Source organism: Nipponia nippon, unplaced genomic scaffold (assembly GCF_047370975.1).
Source record: "Nipponia nippon isolate SJK-2023a ecotype South Korea unplaced genomic scaffold, ASM4737097v1 scaffold_20, whole genome shotgun sequence".
In the NCBI taxonomy this organism is placed as follows: Eukaryota; Metazoa; Chordata; class Aves; order Pelecaniformes; family Threskiornithidae; genus Nipponia; species Nipponia nippon.
This window is the reverse complement of record NW_028262337.1, coordinates 2,078,365-2,096,429: the sequence shown is the minus strand read 5'-3', so window position 1 is coordinate 2,096,429 and position 18,065 is coordinate 2,078,365. Positions and strand designations below refer to the sequence as shown.

The 18,065-nt window shown below is 40.4% G+C and overlaps 1 protein-coding gene across 2 annotated transcripts; it reads left to right on the top strand.

Moving 5' to 3' along the window:
- Positions 1 to 77: 77 nt before the first annotated feature.
- TMEM267 (transmembrane protein 267) lies at positions 78 to 17,788 on the top strand. 2 transcript variants are annotated; one of them, XM_087759833.1, is made up of 4 exons: positions 78 to 167; positions 3,109 to 3,256; positions 5,244 to 5,631; positions 14,726 to 17,788. In XM_087759833.1, exons 3-4 carry the CDS (start codon positions 5,308 to 5,310, stop codon positions 15,059 to 15,061), a joined length of 660 nt encoding a protein of 219 aa, XP_087615959.1. In that variant the 5' UTR covers positions 78 to 167; positions 3,109 to 3,256; positions 5,244 to 5,307; the 3' UTR covers positions 15,062 to 17,788. The 2 variants fall into 2 exon arrangements, with proteins under 2 accessions (XP_087615959.1, XP_087615960.1); XM_087759834.1 differs by lacking the exon at positions 78 to 167 and adding an exon at positions 978 to 1,034.
- The last annotated feature ends 277 nt before the right edge of the window (positions 17,789 to 18,065 follow it).

Below are 18,065 nucleotides of genomic sequence, written 5' to 3'. Positions count from 1 at the left end.
CGGCACCAGGGGATGAGAGAGGCGGCTCCCTCAGCCACGGCGGGCGGGCCGCGGTCCCAGCGTGCTCCGCGGCCACGCATGCCTCCTACCCCGACGGGGCTGGGGGGCGGGCGGCTGCGCTTCACCTCATGGGGCCGAGGGGGCGGCTGGCGGCGGCCGCACTTCAGGTGGGCGAAGAGGGCGGCGGGGCGGGCTGGCCACGGGGAGCGGCGGCGGCGGCGGCGGGCGGCTTCCCGTGGCTGCCGTGGCAGCCCCCTCACCCCGCGGAGGCGAGAAGCCGCCCGCCGCCGCCCGGGCCCGGTAGACGCGGGCTTCTCCTCATGGGGTTTCGGGGGTCCGTTGGTGAGGCGACCCCGGGGGGTTTTCAGTGCAGTGGGGTTTAGTGAGGAGAAGCTGAAGCGGGGGAAGGCTGTCGTAGCAGTCCGACAGGAGCCAGCGTCAAATTCCTGTTTTATTAATAACGACCCATACGCCGTGTCAGGTCTTAACATAAGAAATGGTAATGCGGTGCTTTACCTAAAGCCAGGCATGTCACTTAGATGTAAGGCTCCCTAACACTCTTGCCTCCGTTTTTGCGGTAAAGATGACAGTACATTTTTATTTCTTAATGACTGAGGAGGTGGCTGATGAGGGGCTTGGGTGCTGGGTGTTGAGACAAAGCGTGCTCTTTCCTCAAGGCATAAAAATTGTTGCTGATCTCTGTAATTTGACGTTTGTCTGCCGCATGCCCGTCTTTCCTTCATCCCTTGCTTTAGTTATGCACACCGATTGTATTTTAATCTTAAATTGGATTAGCTGTTTCTGGTCCGAATATTGTTGTAGTTTATGATGGTAATACATAAACTGTTCATGCTTTTTTCTTCCTTTTTTTTTTTTTGTCTAGGATGACAAATGATTTTTTCTTCCACTGGATGGTACTGTGGCTTGTTTCTAGTTACTAAATGCTTTTAGGATATTTCTTTCAACTCTTTCTTTTAGGTACATCTCAGTTCCAAAGTACTCATCAAGGAGAAGGTCTACATTTGAGTGTCTTGGTATCTCTTTTCAAACACTTTAATTTACGGCTCCTGAAATAAGCAATTCAATTAAATGCTGATTTTATGGGTGTTTTGTTTGTTTGCTTGTTTTTCTTAATTTCCTTGTGGTTTTAATTCAGTTTGTATCTTGGTAAAATCCTACCAATTTATTCTGTGCTTTTGTCCTCTTTCCTCTTCAGTCTCCTTCTACCCTCCAAGCCCAATAACGCATTGTAATTATCTGACCCAAAAATATTTGCGTTATCAGTTCTTGACAGATTGTTGCAGGCTCGGATCTGCTTTTCCATGAGATGATACATTAGAAGTTTGAGCTTGTGTCTTAAATGATAATCGTACTTTATGGAGTTTTTCATACAAATTAACATCCAATATCAAATAAATGTTTTCTTAGGAGATTCTAGAATTATAAGGGACTACTGCGATCTTTTGACTTCTTGCAGTTGTGTAATTCAGCTAATTTTATGCATTAAATTCCTATATGTATTCGTGTACCTGATAACTTCTTGCAAAACGGGGGCAAAAATTTTGGAGAGCAATATTTGTAAATGATAATTTTAGCCATTGGATTTTTGTTTTGCTCTTACGTCATGAGTTGAAAGGCCTCTTAGTGTCAGTTATTTCCCTAAATGCATATTTACAGCTTTGATCTAAATATCTTCTTGTGTCAGTAATTTACAATGTTAACTGTGCATTTGTTAAAATGATTTTTATAATTTCCTTAAATGAAATTACATGTATCAGCAAAATTGCATTTTGTGGGTCTAGGCGGAGATTATGTATAATGCTTTATCTTATATAAAAATGTCATGAGAAATCACAACTCTAAGCACTGTTGCTCTATCAGCTGTTGTGTGCATGTGTTTTATGTAAACCCAACCTAAATCTTTCCCTCAGTATGTTAACCGCACTGACAACCCATAGGTTTCTAAGCATTTTTGTGTAATACGGCTATTTCCCACTGTTCTAACAAGAATGTAAGCTCCATAACTATGCTTTCTGAGATTTATAGGATAGAACAACCTATGACATTTTATTGTGATATTTTTTAAACAGTCTGAAAATCATTATTTTTCAGACAAAAAACACAGTTTCTAATTTTATATTAAAAAACGTAACTTTGGAGATTATTTTGGTTCAACAGAGTTTTGCATTCTCTAGTCTGATTTCACTGTTGATCTGCAGAGTATTTATACTTACACCGTTGTACCTGGGAACGTGACTCAGTTTTTACACAGACAGCAGTCATTTTTGTCTATAAAAGATGGCAGAGACAGACTGTTTGAAAAGAACTGCTATGCCATGGATATGGCTCTTGACTAAGGGTAATTTGAAGCCACGTTTCTGCTTCGCGTTCTTCATTCTGGCTCAAAGACACCCATTCACATATTGTCCTTGTTTTCCAGTTGGGATTGTTACCTTTATTTCACTCATGATACGTAATTCTCAAGTCATACTCATTTTGGATTTTTTTTTAAGTCTGTAGTGATACTTTTCCTGTGTACTTTATGCACATGTTAATAATATCAGAGCAAAGCAGTGTAAGCCTACCACAGAACTGACACAAACCTCTGTTGCTATTTGAATTTCTAAGTCTCTGTTTATCTATTCCAAGGTCACTGATTGGTGGGATTAAATTAAAAAGACATCCCTGAATGTGACTCATGTCATTAGGTGGGAATCTTTCAGGCACACAGTTCTTTCAGGCACACATCTGTTAAAATAGATCTCTGTATGTTTTGAAATGCAATTACTTAAAACAGAAGGCTGGAAGTGCCCTTTTCTGACTTTATGACATTGAGTTTTATTATCTTTTAATTATTATCTTGTTCCATCTGTATTTGTGCCCTTCTCTTGGTTTATGATCTTTTTTCCCTGCTTTCCTTAACAGAGCTTCTAAGCCCTATCCGAAGTTGCTTTTAGCTCAGTTATATTTGTTAAGGAATTAATTGAAAAGATGTTGCTTCTTTCTGTATTTTTTTACTATTGTTCAGTTTCCATGTATGTTTTGTAGACAGTTTGTAGAGCTTTGTGTAGTATCAGTGCTTACTGCTGCCTGGTTCGATTTATTTAGGGTGGAACAAATGGTGTGTGGTCTTCCCTGTATTGGACTGGGCAGACTGGATTCAGAAAGCACAGAGGCTCAACGCTGAGGCATAGGCCAAGTTTGCTACTGGAATAAGGCAACTGCAATGGAAAAAACATGTTCTCCTAGTCCCAGGGTAAGTTCATTTCTGAATACTGGTGTGTTTTTTAATGGCATGTTGCTACATCAGCTCTTCCCAGGTTGGATTCTTATACAGATTTTATGGTGATTTTAAATAAAATCCAATCTGACGTGATGGTAATATAGAAGCAACATTTGTGAAGAGATCACCATTTGTTACTTAAAATGGAATTTATTCAGAAATTTACTGTATATTGTAAAGTCAACCACCAGAAAATGGCAGTTCCAGTGTTTCAGGAAATACTTTGTGCCTACATGTTCATTCAGAAAAGGCACAGTCATGGTTAACAAGATGCTAAACTTGACCCACTTTTTTTCATCTGTGTGCAAAGTCCATGTATTATTCATGCTTTCTTCTCTTTTTTTTTTTTTACCTTTCCAAATAAATGCTTCAGTGGGCTTTTTTTCTGTAAAGATCAATGCCAGTAGTCATGTCTTGTGGATAATTCTACAATAAACAGGCATGTAAATAAGCCAGAAGAAACATTTAAAATATTTTCTGGGGCTTATAATCAATACTGTCTTTAAAATAATAAACTATTATGTGTCAACATTGTTAGAAGTATTCATTTTTAAAGGAAGTCTAATACACTCATAAAAAGCCCATTTAGAATAAAAATTTACCTGATAACACTGTAAGAAGAAGGATTATCAAGATTTAATGTATTGCACAGAAATAGCAACCTCTTGGGAAGAATCTGGTTTTAGAGAGGATGTAGGCTTTGGAACTACGGTCTATCTCCATGGCTCCCCAAAAGGAGAGTAATGGTTGGGACAGTTAGAATTGATACTGTCCTTCAAAGGCTTCGTTTCAGTGTGTTTAACGTAATGAAGCTAGGGAATACATCATTTATATGAGGATTTTTATTTCAGAAGTGTTCTTTTTAATGTTATCACAGAAATGAGTACTCTGTCTTTATAAACTGGGAATCCAAGAAATGCTTCTTGGGAGTAGGGTGGGAGTGTCTTTAAGATCTTGAATTATTTTTGGAGTTTCTTTTGAGGTGTCAGGTTACTTAAGGACAATAATTATTCCCAAGAAATCACCCTGTACCAGAGGGTTTCATAATAATTACAGAACATAAATAGTTTCTAAGGACTTTGAAGTGATTATTAATGCTAATAACCGTGCCTTTATTTTGAAATTACAACGGTCAACTTCTGAAAAGTAAAATGACTGGTATTAGTTAATTTTGTTTTGTTCTGCGAAAAGAGCTGTTAGGAAGGTAATGTGGTAGGCAATAGACAAGTCCTATAAGTGACAGTAGTGTTTGCTACTGGAGCACATACTGTGGAAAAGCATATGTAGTTTTGCTATGTAAGGAGTTAGTTTTGGTTACTGCTGCTTGACTGAATGATGGCTGTCTTTGTGTTTATGATAAATAGTAAAGATATTTTAGTGGTTCTGGTTTTCTTAATGCTTATTCTCCATGCCAGTCTCCAAGCTAAACAAGGAGTTGCTCAAAAATGGGTACCAGGGTGATAATACATACGTTTACAAAGTATGTAAATGAAAATAGTGTTTTGGATTATAGATTAGAAACTCAATTTCAACAGTTGTTGCATAGAAAGATTTGGGATTTTTGAGCATCAGTCCTAAGAATCCTCCAAATACAATCTTTTTTTGTTGTTACAGTGTAAAGGATTTAATTTGATGAACATCATGTATTTAAGACAAGGAGGAATCTCAAAACATATTCAATGTATTGTCATAGACATGTTTCAAATTATTTTGTAAAATTTAAGATTTCAGAAAGTGGAGTTACGAAGGTGCTTGTTCTAATTAAAACAGGACAAGTGTTCTAGTTCAGAGCTGTCGTGTTCAAGTCAACAAATTAACTGAAATCAAAGATTCCCTAGGAATATTAAGTGCAAACATTGAAAGTGGGGGTTTTATGCTCAGTTGTAGCTGTGATAAAAAATGGCTTGTGCTAATGGATTTTTTCTTTAATAGTTTTCTTTCTGTTCTCTGACATTTACAGAACAACTGACAATACAAAGGACAATGCACAGTGTATATCCTGGTGACAGTTTGTGTGCTGTGACATGGTTTTTGCCATGGCCTCAGAGACTGAAAAGGCCCATGCTCTTCTCCAAACTTTCAGCACAGCTTCAGTTATTTCTAGTCTAGGTTTGGGAATATTCTGCTTTGTAGCAGACAGACTTCTGCAGTTTTCCTTCATTCAGCAAAATGACTGGCTCCGAGCCTTCTCTGATAATGCAGTGCATGGTATACTGGGAATGTGGTCCTGGGCAATAGTGATTGGACTCAGGAAGAAAAGTGACTTCACTGAGGTCACTCTGGCTGGCTTCCTCGCATCTGTCATTGATGTGGACCACTTCTTTCTTGCTGGCTCCCTGTCGTTAAAGGTAAGTCAAGAGATCAGTGATCGTTTATTTTCCTCCTTCATCACTGTTTACTTTATTGTGCTTCTACCATACCCAAAACAAAAAAAGTTCCAATGATACTTCAAAGAGATATATGGGAATTATATTTGTATGCAGTTGTTATGGATTTAAAAGCCCTAAAAATATTTTACAGCTGCTGTTAAGTTCTGCTCCTTACAAGGCTCTGAAAAAAGAGTTCTGAAAGCCCATGTACATGGTATCCCATGTATATCACATAGTTGCTTTGTTATCCAACCTGAACAGTTAAGTGCTGCCTTGCGCGCTTTGTGTATAAAGTGGATTATTCCATTTCTGTTTACAATAAGGGGTAGAAATATCTGGAAAGTAGATAATCCGGCTGCTGTTTGATTTCATTCAGTCTTACTGCAAAGTAGTACCTTTAGTTCTAGCCAGCCCTAAATATTTCTCCCACAAACAAACTATATATGAGTTGTCACCTTTAAAAAGTTAGTCTGAGTTTGCCCTTAAATATAGTTGGTTGTAAAAAAAAAATAGAGCAAGTGTCAAACTTGTTAGTAAAAAGGTGAATTGGCACCTGTTGAGGAATATATGTGATCATCATCCGTTTGCAGAACTGCTTGTTAGGACAGAGTTTCTTAATAGGATTGGTACTACCAGGTCATGGCATTGTCTTTCAGTAGTTCTCCAGTGGTTTAGGTGTGTCCTGTTCTTGCTTCCCCATTCACACAGGTACATACATCCCTGTCTTCTTGCCTGCTCCGGACATTCCACCCAGCCTTCCCTGACCACAACAGTCTCTTCTTTACACTCTCCAAAATGTTTGCACCTTCTGTACGCTCCAGCTGTGCCATCCCCAGCCAGAGTTCTCTTAATGCTGCCCTCCAGATGACATACCTCAGGTAGACACTCCTCGCCCCCAGCTAGCTCCTGGTCCCCATAGCGAGAGCCTTGCCGCTCATTATCAGGAATTTGCTCTGCTCAGCAACACAAGTCTTCACAGTTTGATTATGCTGGTGTTGCTAGCATATGTATGCATACATGCTACTTACTCTCCCCTCCCCAAAAATGTACACCCCCACCTACAGATGGACCTGCACAGGAGAAGGGGAAGATACCAACCTTTATCCATTCAACCAGTGTAACTGGTTAAGTGTAACTTAACTTGTTTGACTGTCTTGCCTTCTTTCTTTTCCTCCAGTTTACTCATAATAGTGTTACACTCTTCATGTGGATGATGGAGGAAGTAGCTCAGAGGAAGGAAGGAGACGGAGGGAAAATTGCTGTTCTTTGTAATCCTTTAATTAAAGAAGAACAATGCAAAATGGTTTACCATGTTTTTTAAATATGTAAAGACAGCTAAATGCAAGAAGCATTATTGCTTATAGTTGAGATGTAAAAATCAGACTTCCGATGGGAAAATAGTTTTTGTTTATGTACAATATCACTGTTGTAGAGAAAAGACGTTTTCCTGTTTGTGGATTTAGTCAGTTTTCCCCTTATATTTGTCTTTAACAAAGAGGATATTTTCACAGAATCACAGAGTGGTTGTAGTTGGAAGGGTCTGCTAGAGGTCATCTTCTTGCCCTGTCAGTGGGCACCACTGGAAAGAGCCTAGCTCTGTTCTTTTTGCACCCTCTCTTCAGATATTTGTACACCTTGATGACGTCCCCTCTGAGCCTTCTCTTCTCCAGGCTGCACAGTCCCATCCTTTCCTCGTATGCAAGATGCTCCAGTCCCTTCGTGATCTTAGCAGCCCTTCTCTGGTCTTGATATCCAGTAGCTCTATCTCTCTCTTATACTGGGGAGCCCAGAACAGGACTCAGCCTTCCAGAGGTGGCCTTGCCAGTGCTGAGGAGAAAGGGAAGGATCATCTCCCTCGACCTGCTGGCAGCACTCCTGCTAATGCAGCCCAGGATGCCACTGTCCTTCTTTGCCACAAGGTCACGTTACTAGTTCATAGTCAACTTCTTGTCCCCCAGGTCATTTCCTCAAAATGGCTCTCCAGCCAGTCAGCCTCCAGCACGTACTGTTGCCTGGGGTTGTTACTCCCTAGGCAGTTCCTAGTTCTCCCCTTTTCTGTACTTTCTACATATGGAAATAATGTAAAATTATAAAACTATATAAAGAAAAGTTAAGTTAGTTTGGTTGATTCATGGGTCCTATAATATGAACATTTTAGTATAGCATTTAAATCTATAATTTTTCTAACGTGTATTTTCTTATTTTAAAATCAGTAAATGCAAGTAATGAATGACTAGTTATTAGAAACCATTGTTAAAATTTTATTGCTACTTTTTCTTGTATTTGAGATCATCACCAGTATTTTTCTTAATTATGACCACTAGATGACACTCTTCACCAGCGTCTGTTTAGAAAGTTGAGTATTGAATCATAGAATTGGGAGGTGACCTATCCCGTTACTGCCTTCAGTGAGGCAAGGTTAAATATGCTTGCACTTTCCATGATGGAGAATGTTTGTGTGGCCTATCCCTAGTATCCCAAATTATTGCAGTTTTATGACTTAATTTGATCCGGTGTTGTTTCAGTTCCCAAGCAGCTAGAAATTGTTTTTCTATATCCAGCCTAAAGTATTGTTGTTGGCAGTTAGATCTTGTTTTCTTATTCTTTAAGGCCTTTCTGCAAAGACAGCTGATTGCTGTGCTCTCCCCAAAAATGTTTTCCAAATCAGAAGTACAAGATGTTGCAGGTAGAATAGCAGCCCTTTAGCAGCCAAATTTACTTAGCTGACGTAAGGAGAAGGCAAGGTGCCCAAAGGCTTTTTCATGGTCATTGGCCTACAAAGTCTTCCCCCTTCTTTATGTTAACTGGGTGTTAACTGGGCCAATAAGGGATGTTTACCTGTAAACCACATCCTGTGTGGGTGTCTTGACCCTTACAGCAGTAACAGCATTACTCTTACAACTTGCAAAAGCATTATCATTTACAAAAAGTCTCTTCTTGACTAAATAACTTAAAAAAAAATCTGAAGGACCTGGGTTTATGTTTTCTAAATCTCTTACTATTTTTCTCGTCTCCTCTGGATTACCATTTGCCTAAATTCATAGAATCATAGAATATCCTGAGTTGGAAGGGACCTACAAGGATCATTGAGTCCAACTCCTGTCCCTGCATAGGACAACCCCAAAATTCACACCATATGTCTGAGGGCATTGTCCAAATGCTTCTTGAACGTTGTCAGACTTGGTGCCGTGACTGCCTCCCTGGGGAGCCTGTTCCAGTGCTCCACCACCCTCTGGGGGAAGAACTTTTTCCTAATGTCCAACCTAAACCCCCCCGGCATATCTTCCTGCTGTTCCCTCGGGTCCTGTCACTGGTCACCAGGGAGAAGAGATCAGCGCCTGCCCCTCCTCCTTTCCTTGTGAGGAAGCTGTAGACTGCGATGAGGTCTCCCCTCGGTCTCCTCTTCTCCAGGCTGAACAGACCAAGTGACTTCAGCCGCTCCTCATACGGCTTCCCCTCTGAACGCTTCACCATCTCTGTGGCTCTCCTCTGGACACTCCCTAGTAGCTTCGTATCCTTTTTGTACTGTGGCGCCCAAACTGCACACAGTGCTCAAGGTGAGGCTGCCCCAGTGCAGAGCAGAGCAGGACAATCATCTCCCTCGACCGGCTAGCGATACAGTGCTTGATGCACCCCAGGACACGGTTGGCCCTCCTGGCTGCCAGGGCACACTCTTGGCTCATGTTCAACTTGCCGTGGACCAGAACCCCCAGATCCCTCTCCGTGGGGCTGCTCTCCAGCCTCTCGTTCCCCAGTCTGTACGTACCTCCAGGGCTGCCGTGTCCCAGGTGCAAAATCCGGCACTTGCCCTTGTTAAACTTCATACGGTTGGTGATTGCCCAGCTCTCTAATTTGTCCAGATCTCTCTGCAGGGCCTCTCTGCCCTTGAGAGTGTCAATAGCTCCTCCCAATTTTGTGTCGTTGGCAAACTTAGATAGTAATCCTTCAGGTCCTGCATCCAAGTCATTTATGAAGACATTAAAGAGCACTGGCCCTAAGATGGATCCCTGCAGAACCCCGCTAGTGACTGGTCGCCAGCCTGATGTAACCCCATTTACTGTAACCCTTTGAGCCTGACCTGTCAGCCAATTGCTCACCCATTGCATTATGTGTTTATCCAGCTGTATGCTGGACATTTTGTCCAGGAGGATACTGTGAGAAACAGTATCAAAAGCTTTACTGAAATCCAAAGAGATTACGCTGACTGGCTTCCCTTGGTCAACTAGGTGGGTAACCTTGTCATAGAAAGAAATTAAGTTTGTCAAGCAGGACTTGCCCCTCGTGAACCCGTGCTGGCTGGCACCAATAACTGTGTTGTCTTTCAGGTGTTTTTCAATAACTCCCAGAATAATCTTCTCCATCATTTTGCCAGGCACAGAGGTGAGACTGACAAGCCTGTAGTTACTGGGGTCATCCCTATTGCCCTTCTTGAAGTTTGGGACAATGTTTGCCAGCTTCCAGTCAACTGGGACCTCTCCAGCTTCCCAAGAGCATTGAAAAATCATTGAGAAAGCTCTCACTATGACATCAGGCAGCTCTTTAAGTACCCTCAGATCATAGAATCATAGAATCGTCAAGGTTGGAAAAGACCCTTAAGATCATCGAGTCCAGCCGTTAACCTATCACTGCCAAGTTCATCTATACCATGTCTTCAAGCACCGTATCTATCCGTTCTTTAAATACCTCCAGGGATGGAGACTCAACCGCTTCCCTGGGCAACCTGTTCCAATGCTTGACCACCCTTTCAGTGAAGAATTTTTTCCTAATATCTAACCTAAACCTCCCCTGGCGCAGCTTGAGGCCGTTTCCTCTCATTCTATCACTCGTTACCTGGGAGAAGAGATCGACCCCCACCTCGCTACACCCTCCTTTCAGGTAGTTGTAGAGAGCAATAAGGTCTCCCCTCAGCCTCCTCTTCTCCAGGCTAAACAACCCCAGTTCCCTCAGCCTTTCCTCATAAGATTTCTGCTCCAGACCCTTCACCAACTTTGTTGCCCTCCTCTGGACACACTCCAGCACCTCAATGTCCTTCTTGGAGGGGCCCAAAACTGAACCCAGTACTCGAGGTGCGGCCTCGCCAGTGCCGAGTACAGGGGCACTATCACCTCCCTGGTCCTGCTGGCCACCCTATTCTTGATACAGGCCAGGATGCCATTGGCCCTCTTGGCCACCTGGGCACACTGCTGGCTCATGTTCAGGCAGCTGTCAGCCAGCACCCCCACGTCCTTTTCCACCAGGCAGCTCTCCCCCAGCCTGTAGCTTTGCATGGGGTTGTTGTGACCCAAGTGCAGGACCTGGCGCTTGGCCTTGTTGAATCTCAAACAATTGGCCCCGGCCCATCGATCCAGCCTGTCCAGGTCCCTCTGCAGGGCCTTCCTGCCCTCCAGCAGATCGACACTCCCACCCAACTTGGTGTCATCTGCAAGCTTACTGAGGGTGCACTCAATCCCCTCGTCCAGATCATCAATGAAGATATTGAACAGGACCGGCCCCAACACTGACCCCTGGGGAACACCACTCGTGACCGGCCACCAACTGGATTTGACTCCATTCACCACCACTCTCTGGGCTCGGCCGTCCAGCCAGTTTTTAACCCAGTGAAGAGTGCACCCATCCAAGCCGTGTGCAGCCAGCTTCTCCAGGAGAATGCTGTGGGAGACAGTGTCAAAGGCCTTACTAAAGTCCAGGCAGACAACATCCACAGCCTTCCCCTCATCCGCTAAGCGGGTCACCTTGTCATAGAAGGAGACCAGGTTAGTGAAACAGGATGAAGAATCCTGCAATCATCCAACAAGATGAATCCCATCGGGTCCCATTGACTTACAGGGATCCAGCTGGAGCAGCAAATCCCGCCCAATTTCGGGGTTGGTTGGGAGTTTATCATTCTCACAATCATGGTTCTCTAGCGCAGGGCTCTGAGGGTCCCAGAGCCCATCAATGGTGTTGAAGACCGAGGCAAAGAAAGCATTAACTGTCTCTGCTTCGTCTATGTCCCTGTTTGTGAGGTGACCATGCTCATCAAATCATCTTCAAAGGGTCCTGTCCCAAACTGCATATGGTATTTTAGGTGAGACTTCATTTGAGCCGAATAGCATAGATTAATTCCTTTTAATGTGACATGCATACAACACTCCTGTCTTTTTAAAAATAAAAAAAAAAAATCTGTTACAGGTTTTCTGTCTTCTTGTGATGCCATCAGCATCTTTTTAATTTGTGATATAACGTAATCCCCATAAACTTTTCTGCTGTGCTGTTGCCTGGCTAGCTAGACCTGATTTTAATATGTGATTTTTCTTTTCTCAACTTAATATGATGTGCCTTTCAGTTTCATGTCATCATTTCAGGCTGTTGCCGATGTAATTTATTACTTCATGGGATACTTTTTTACTACATATTTGTGAGTTCCAGTCCCATTCTTCCTCTTTAGATTGCAGGATTGAGAGTAACTGATTTAAGAGATTACAATGTTTACTGCTTATGCAACACAGTACTAAGTAAGTAATAATTAAGAGAACTAATTAAGTAACCACACCACTATTACTTATTTGTAACAATAGTATTTTTCACATTACACAATTATCTATAAAGCTCTTCATAATCACTCTTAAATCTGATGACTGGTTACTTTTTTGAAGTAACCCTTCTGTGCAGCACAAGGTTTTTCCTTCTACCTCCAGTTGCTAGCTTCACAGTACTCCAGTCATCTACTCCTGTCCCTGCTGACACAGCTCGCTGCTTGGGTTATTTGGCTATTGGGCTGTTTTTCACAGTGTCGTCATTATTCTTCTGGACTATTCAGGGTAAATAGTCACCTGTGGTATTTATATGTTTACTCTGACAAATACTTGTGTACCAAGTAGCGTGTGTCTGTCCTTTTGCCCACATTATTTTTGCATCAAGTATAAAGTCTACAAAGACTTTGCTACTTAGAATTTGTAGTTCTTTGTATTCCATGTAGTTTTTACTGTGTATTATATGCACACAAGTGTAGAAGAATCTAAGAATCAGTGTTTGAAGAATCTCTCTCATTGACTAGCTCTGAAGGTGAAAGTACTGCAGCCTGCCATCATACTCAGCATTACTGATAACCAAGAGCACCATGATGGGCTAAATGTGATACAGGTATGACTTCAGTGAGAAGTGTCCCCAGGATTGTAGCCTAAACACTCATGTTGCAGAACAGACATGCAGAAATTGCTAGCTTGCTACTCAAGACTCACCAGCTTCTAAAAGTGTAGAGAATGCAGTTGGTGGCAAACAAGATTGTACCAGCAAATGTACGTAACAGAGCTGGTTAATGTGCCACTGCTGACCAACCTGGGCTGCACAGGAGCATGTCTGGAATTGGAGAATAGGCTTTGCACACACACAGTTAATTTAACATTGAATGTATAAATCAGCCTCGAAACTAAGGACTTCAGGCTTGCAAAGCATCATGGAATATGAGCGAGGGAGCCCATGTTGTTACATGAATTCCGTGGTGTCTCTTTGAGCATTAAAGCAAAGAGTTTGCTTGGGTTCTCCTGCATGCGATTGTTGTCTCCTGCCTCCAGCTGCTTATCGTAATATGTGAGAGAAGCTGGAGGAGCAGAAACTTCCAGAAGATCTTGCACCTGATTGAACACATAGGCAAATGAAAAAGGTAATTTGTGTTGTGAATAAATTCTGTTTGCAACTGCAGCCTGATCTCTGTCATGGTAGACGTCCCCCTAAATCTACCCAAACCATGATCATCTTTTTCCAGGAGGTTTAAGGCAGAAAAGGCTTTTACTGTTTGGGTTTTTTTTTCAAGATCTGGTGATTTCTAAAGGTGAACAAATTTGCCTGTTACGAGAAAGAGTATAACAGCTTATATTGCCAAATAGAACTACATGTCTGTCTCTTGGGCTTGGCAGCTCAAGGATGTAAATGTTCCTCTAGTTACAGAATGTAGAAGAGAAAACAGACTGTTCTTCTCTCAGAACTTGGGCAACAGCATTTCAGAAGCCTAATGACTGTACTGCAATTACAAAATAGGGTTTCCTCTTGCTAAAATTGAGTGCTCAGGTTTGCTGTATGAACAACCCTGTTATCTAAAACTCTGTATGAAAAAAATTTAAGCATCATCTCCCCAAAACTGAGTAAAGATTGGCACTAATACTGATAAATTGCATACGTAATTAACATTCGAATTCTCCTTATTCACTGTTTTGCTGTTGGCATCTAACCTCCATAGAGCAGAGGGAAAAGACTCATTTAGACTTTTCCACTGATTTTTTTCAAAGTGCAGAAATAGTGACCAGTCAATAGGATATCTGCCAAAATGTATCACCTTCCAGGGTGGTTTTTCAAAATTAGGCTAGTATGGACTTCTTGGGCTCTTGCTGACAGTAACAAAAATCTGACTGTCTTTGTAGTGTAGGTGATAAACAATTTCACCATCACACGATTCTTCTACTTTAATCCGTGAACAATCTGCTTGTATGAAACAGAAACGAAGTTAAAGAAAATACACGCTTTGCAGGAGTTGGGTCCATACCGTTACAGTTAAAGCTGCTGAGACAGTTTGTGAGGTTTTTAATCCCATGACCTGATCGAGAGAGTAATGGACTAGTATGTGGTGGGAAGCTAATAGAGCAAAGCTTTCTGCAAGCCTTTTAAGGTTGGCTTTGGTTTAAAGCACAGGCTATTATATTCCAAGGTAGTCCGTAAGTTTCCATCTCTGTATTTCTTGGCTAAGGCTACATCAAAGTTTCCTTACAGAGCAGACAGCCTTCCAAGCAGTCATCTAAATTATCCATGAAAACTCGATGAAGCTATGCCACAGTCCCACTCTTAGGTACCATAGCTGTTGAATCCTGCAAAAATTAACACAACTGAAGTATTAATGAGTTACTGGCTGGTGTCTTGTAGCAATGCTTTGTTTGCTTTCTGCAGTAGGTGCAGTGAGGGATATGTTCAACATAACAATCAGATGCACTGTCATGTGCAAAGAGTACATCTCTGGTGCCTGTTACACCTGTAAACATCCATGAAACATTTCTTTTCTTGTCACGATTGTAGCCATTGCCAATTATATTTTTCTTTTCTGCAGGCTGCTCTGACTCTTCCACAGAGACCACTTCTTCATTGTTCTACTGGGATTCCTGTTGTGGCTCTGACATTAAAGTTTATTATGCACCTTTTCAGGCTTAAGGATTCATGGTGCTTTCTTCCTTGGATGTTGTTCATATCCTGGACTTCTCATCACGTCCGTGACGGAATTCGTCATGGCCTCTGGATCTGCCCGTTTGGAAAAACGCCTCCTTTGCCATATTGGCTGTATGTGGCAATTACAGCATCTTTACCTCATCTATGTTCATTTATTATGTATTTAACAGGCACTAGAGAATTAATGTCTATAAAACATGGAATCCGCATTGATGTATGATTGCTCTTAAAGGTTGTTTGTATTAGCACTTGAAATAAGCTCTTTATCACTGAAGTGGTTTCCTTATGTTTCCTACGACTTCCAAGTTAGGCGTTTCAAGGCTGTGGAGCCAGTTACAGCTCCTGTGTCAATTCCTTGTGGTCATAGAAACCGATTTAATGAATGATAATAATTTTATATCTATACATTCCCCTTGTAATCTCTGTTTATCTTCCATTATAGTTCATGCATAGCTAGGTGATTTATAAAATACTTAGTCTCTCTCTGTAGTAATTACATTACATTTTACTGTCATGGTGCCGTTCATCTGATCACCATTCACTTTGGATTTGTATTCTGCCTTTAGATAATACATTTCATCTAGATAGCATTTGTATAGCGCTTTAAAAATGTAAAGTACTATATAAATGCTAAGTATTAGTGAGAATTTAATAGTGTATGGCACTTCTAACAAACATCAGTTAGCCTTTTGAATTTATTTATTTGTTTTCCTGCTGGAAAAAAACATCCTGCTTGTATACAACTGTTTCAAAAGAAATGCTGTTTGTATTTCACAATGTGCAACTGTGTATCTGCACCTCTTTGAACACTGCTATCATAGTGTTTCTACTAAATTCTATTCCTCTGTAGTTGCTTGGTACTCAATTTGCAGATAATTACTAGCTATTATTTGTGGTTAGAAAGGAGAAAACAGTTTGCTTACAGTATTATGTGTATTGGCCAAATTGTTTAATTTTAAAAATATACTAATTATTAATATTATTTAATTTTCAACTAAGGAATTTTAGTAAATATTTAAGGATTGTGTAAAGGCAGACTTATTTATTACAGTAAAACATAAGCTTTACGGAAGATTCAGGAAGATATAAGAAAACGAAATTGCTCAAAGTGTGAGTTTGCTTAAAGATCTTACTACTGTACGCATAAACAGCATTTTCCCTTAAGTGCAATATCATCCTTATTATTGTAGAATAAAATGCATTATTATTATACAGAAATAGAAATTTCTTCATAAATAAGTTCCTTAAGGAAAAATGTTGTTATGTCACAGGTTCATAACGTAGCAATTTGCACTGTGAACTATTCAAAGTAACAGTTTTCACTTACAGAAATTTCTCAGAAAAAGTCCCGAAGTAAAAATTAAGCTCTTGTCTAGTTTACAGTGTACAAGCTGAGAAATGTCTATTTGTAATTGTTTTGTTACTTTTTTATTCATTGAACTCCATTGCCCATTAAGGAGATGGGGCCTTAATTATTCTAGTTTGTGATGAATAGCTGTCAAAAGGGATTATTTTTATGGAAGAGCATATACAGGGTAGCATGTGCTGAACTTAAGTTATGAAAGGGTGCAAAGATTAGGTGAATGTGTTTATACTACATTTATGTTAGTAAATGTATATTAGTATAAAGTACAAAAAAAATACAGAAAATATTAACTGGGATGGCTGGCTCCATGGGTGCCAGAGATCTTCTATGGCTGCAAAGTACTAAAAGCTCTCTGCAGCACACTAAGCTAATTACGGAAAGTGTTTCACCCTTTTAAAATGTGCCTTCCCACAAAAAGAATAGTCTCTGCCCTATTCGTCCTTCACATTAGAAATCTGTGCTTTCTATGGAAACTTGTCTGACAGTACAGCGGGCCTCTTCAGCCTTTATTATAAAATGAATAAAAGGTTTTTTCTTGGAAAGAAGATTGGAGAAGCAGGACATTCCGTAAAGGATTATCCTTATACTGTGGATTTCTGTCTTTTATAGTACGTAAAAGTTTCGCAGAAACAACATCAGAAATGTCTTGCTTTAGAGCCCTCAGAGCAGGAACTGTCTTTTATCCAAAGGCATGATGGTTTAGTAGAGGAGCAGCATTGCTCGTTCATTTACTTCTAACCTGTATTTTAAACTATAGGCTATGAAATGCCAGTAATGAATATATTTTGTGCAAGAAGTGAACACTTAAATCCCTGTAGGAAATTTTCCGTATTCTTGTTTCATGGTATAATATTTGTATAATTTTGTGCTTTATCCAGATTTGTTGCAAAAGGAAATGTATATAGGAACAAAGTGGAGAATTACACTTTCTCATTTTTAGTTTGCAGCTGTAGCATTTTTGGTAACTATAGGTCCACCAACAGTCCGTAAGATTGCTACCGTACTGTGCTAGCTATGTTTAAGGATCAGTTAATAGGTACATCTTCAGTAGTTTAAAAACATGTATTTTCATTCTCTGCATTTATAGTGGGTTTTGTGGGTTTTTTAACAATAATTTCCAGCTGTATTTCAAAATACTATTTTTCTGGTCATGTCCTTATACCACTTCTACCACAGCAATAGATGAACACCACTTAGAAACATATTAAGGAAAGTAGCAAGCACTTATGGCACGTGACTTCTTTCTCTTTGCCTCCAAACAGACATGGCATTCTCACACTTCATCCTGACATTTAGGCAACTTTAGCTCAGGCCATTGGCAACGTTTTAAGGTAAACTGACACGTTATATGTAATGCTGTCATTTGTGGGTAGCCAGATTAGAGAGAAGGAGAAGTTAAATATTTGTTTGAGCCCATGTCACCTAGGAGATATGCCTGCCTATTATGAATGAATTTCCTAACAATTTCTTACCAGTATTTCATGTACATTTCAAATTCATTGATATTTCCAACTATGCATTGATACCTGCCACATGTAGCAAAACCATGGCAAAAAATAAACCAAAATAGTAAAAACATAATGAATTTGTGCTTTACTGCATGCATTACAATAAAGAGTAAATGTGAAGTACAAAAAGCATGTGAATTACATAAAAAATTGTTAACAAACTCAAGATAATAATTTCATGCACAATGTATAATACATATAACTAAAATATTAGTTATTTCAGTGGTTCATTTACTATGCTAATCTAAACTTCTTCCATGTATTTGCAAGTTGTACTTACAAAGTTGAGGGAAGTGTAGGGTTTTTCTGAGTTAGTTTTTGTTAGAACTGTGCTGCTTTTTTTCCTGCTT

What these genes read in the sequence shown, in the direction of transcription:
- TMEM267 (XM_087759833.1), top strand. Translation starts at nt 5,308, where the DNA reads ATGGTTTTTGCCATGGCCTCAGAGACTGAAAAGGCCCATGCTCTTCTC. An exon ending in CTGGCTCCCTGTCGTTAAAG is followed by an intron (nt 5,632 to 14,725) that starts GTAAGTCAAGAG and finishes TCTTTTCTGCAG; the next exon opens with GCTGCTCTGACTCTTCCACA.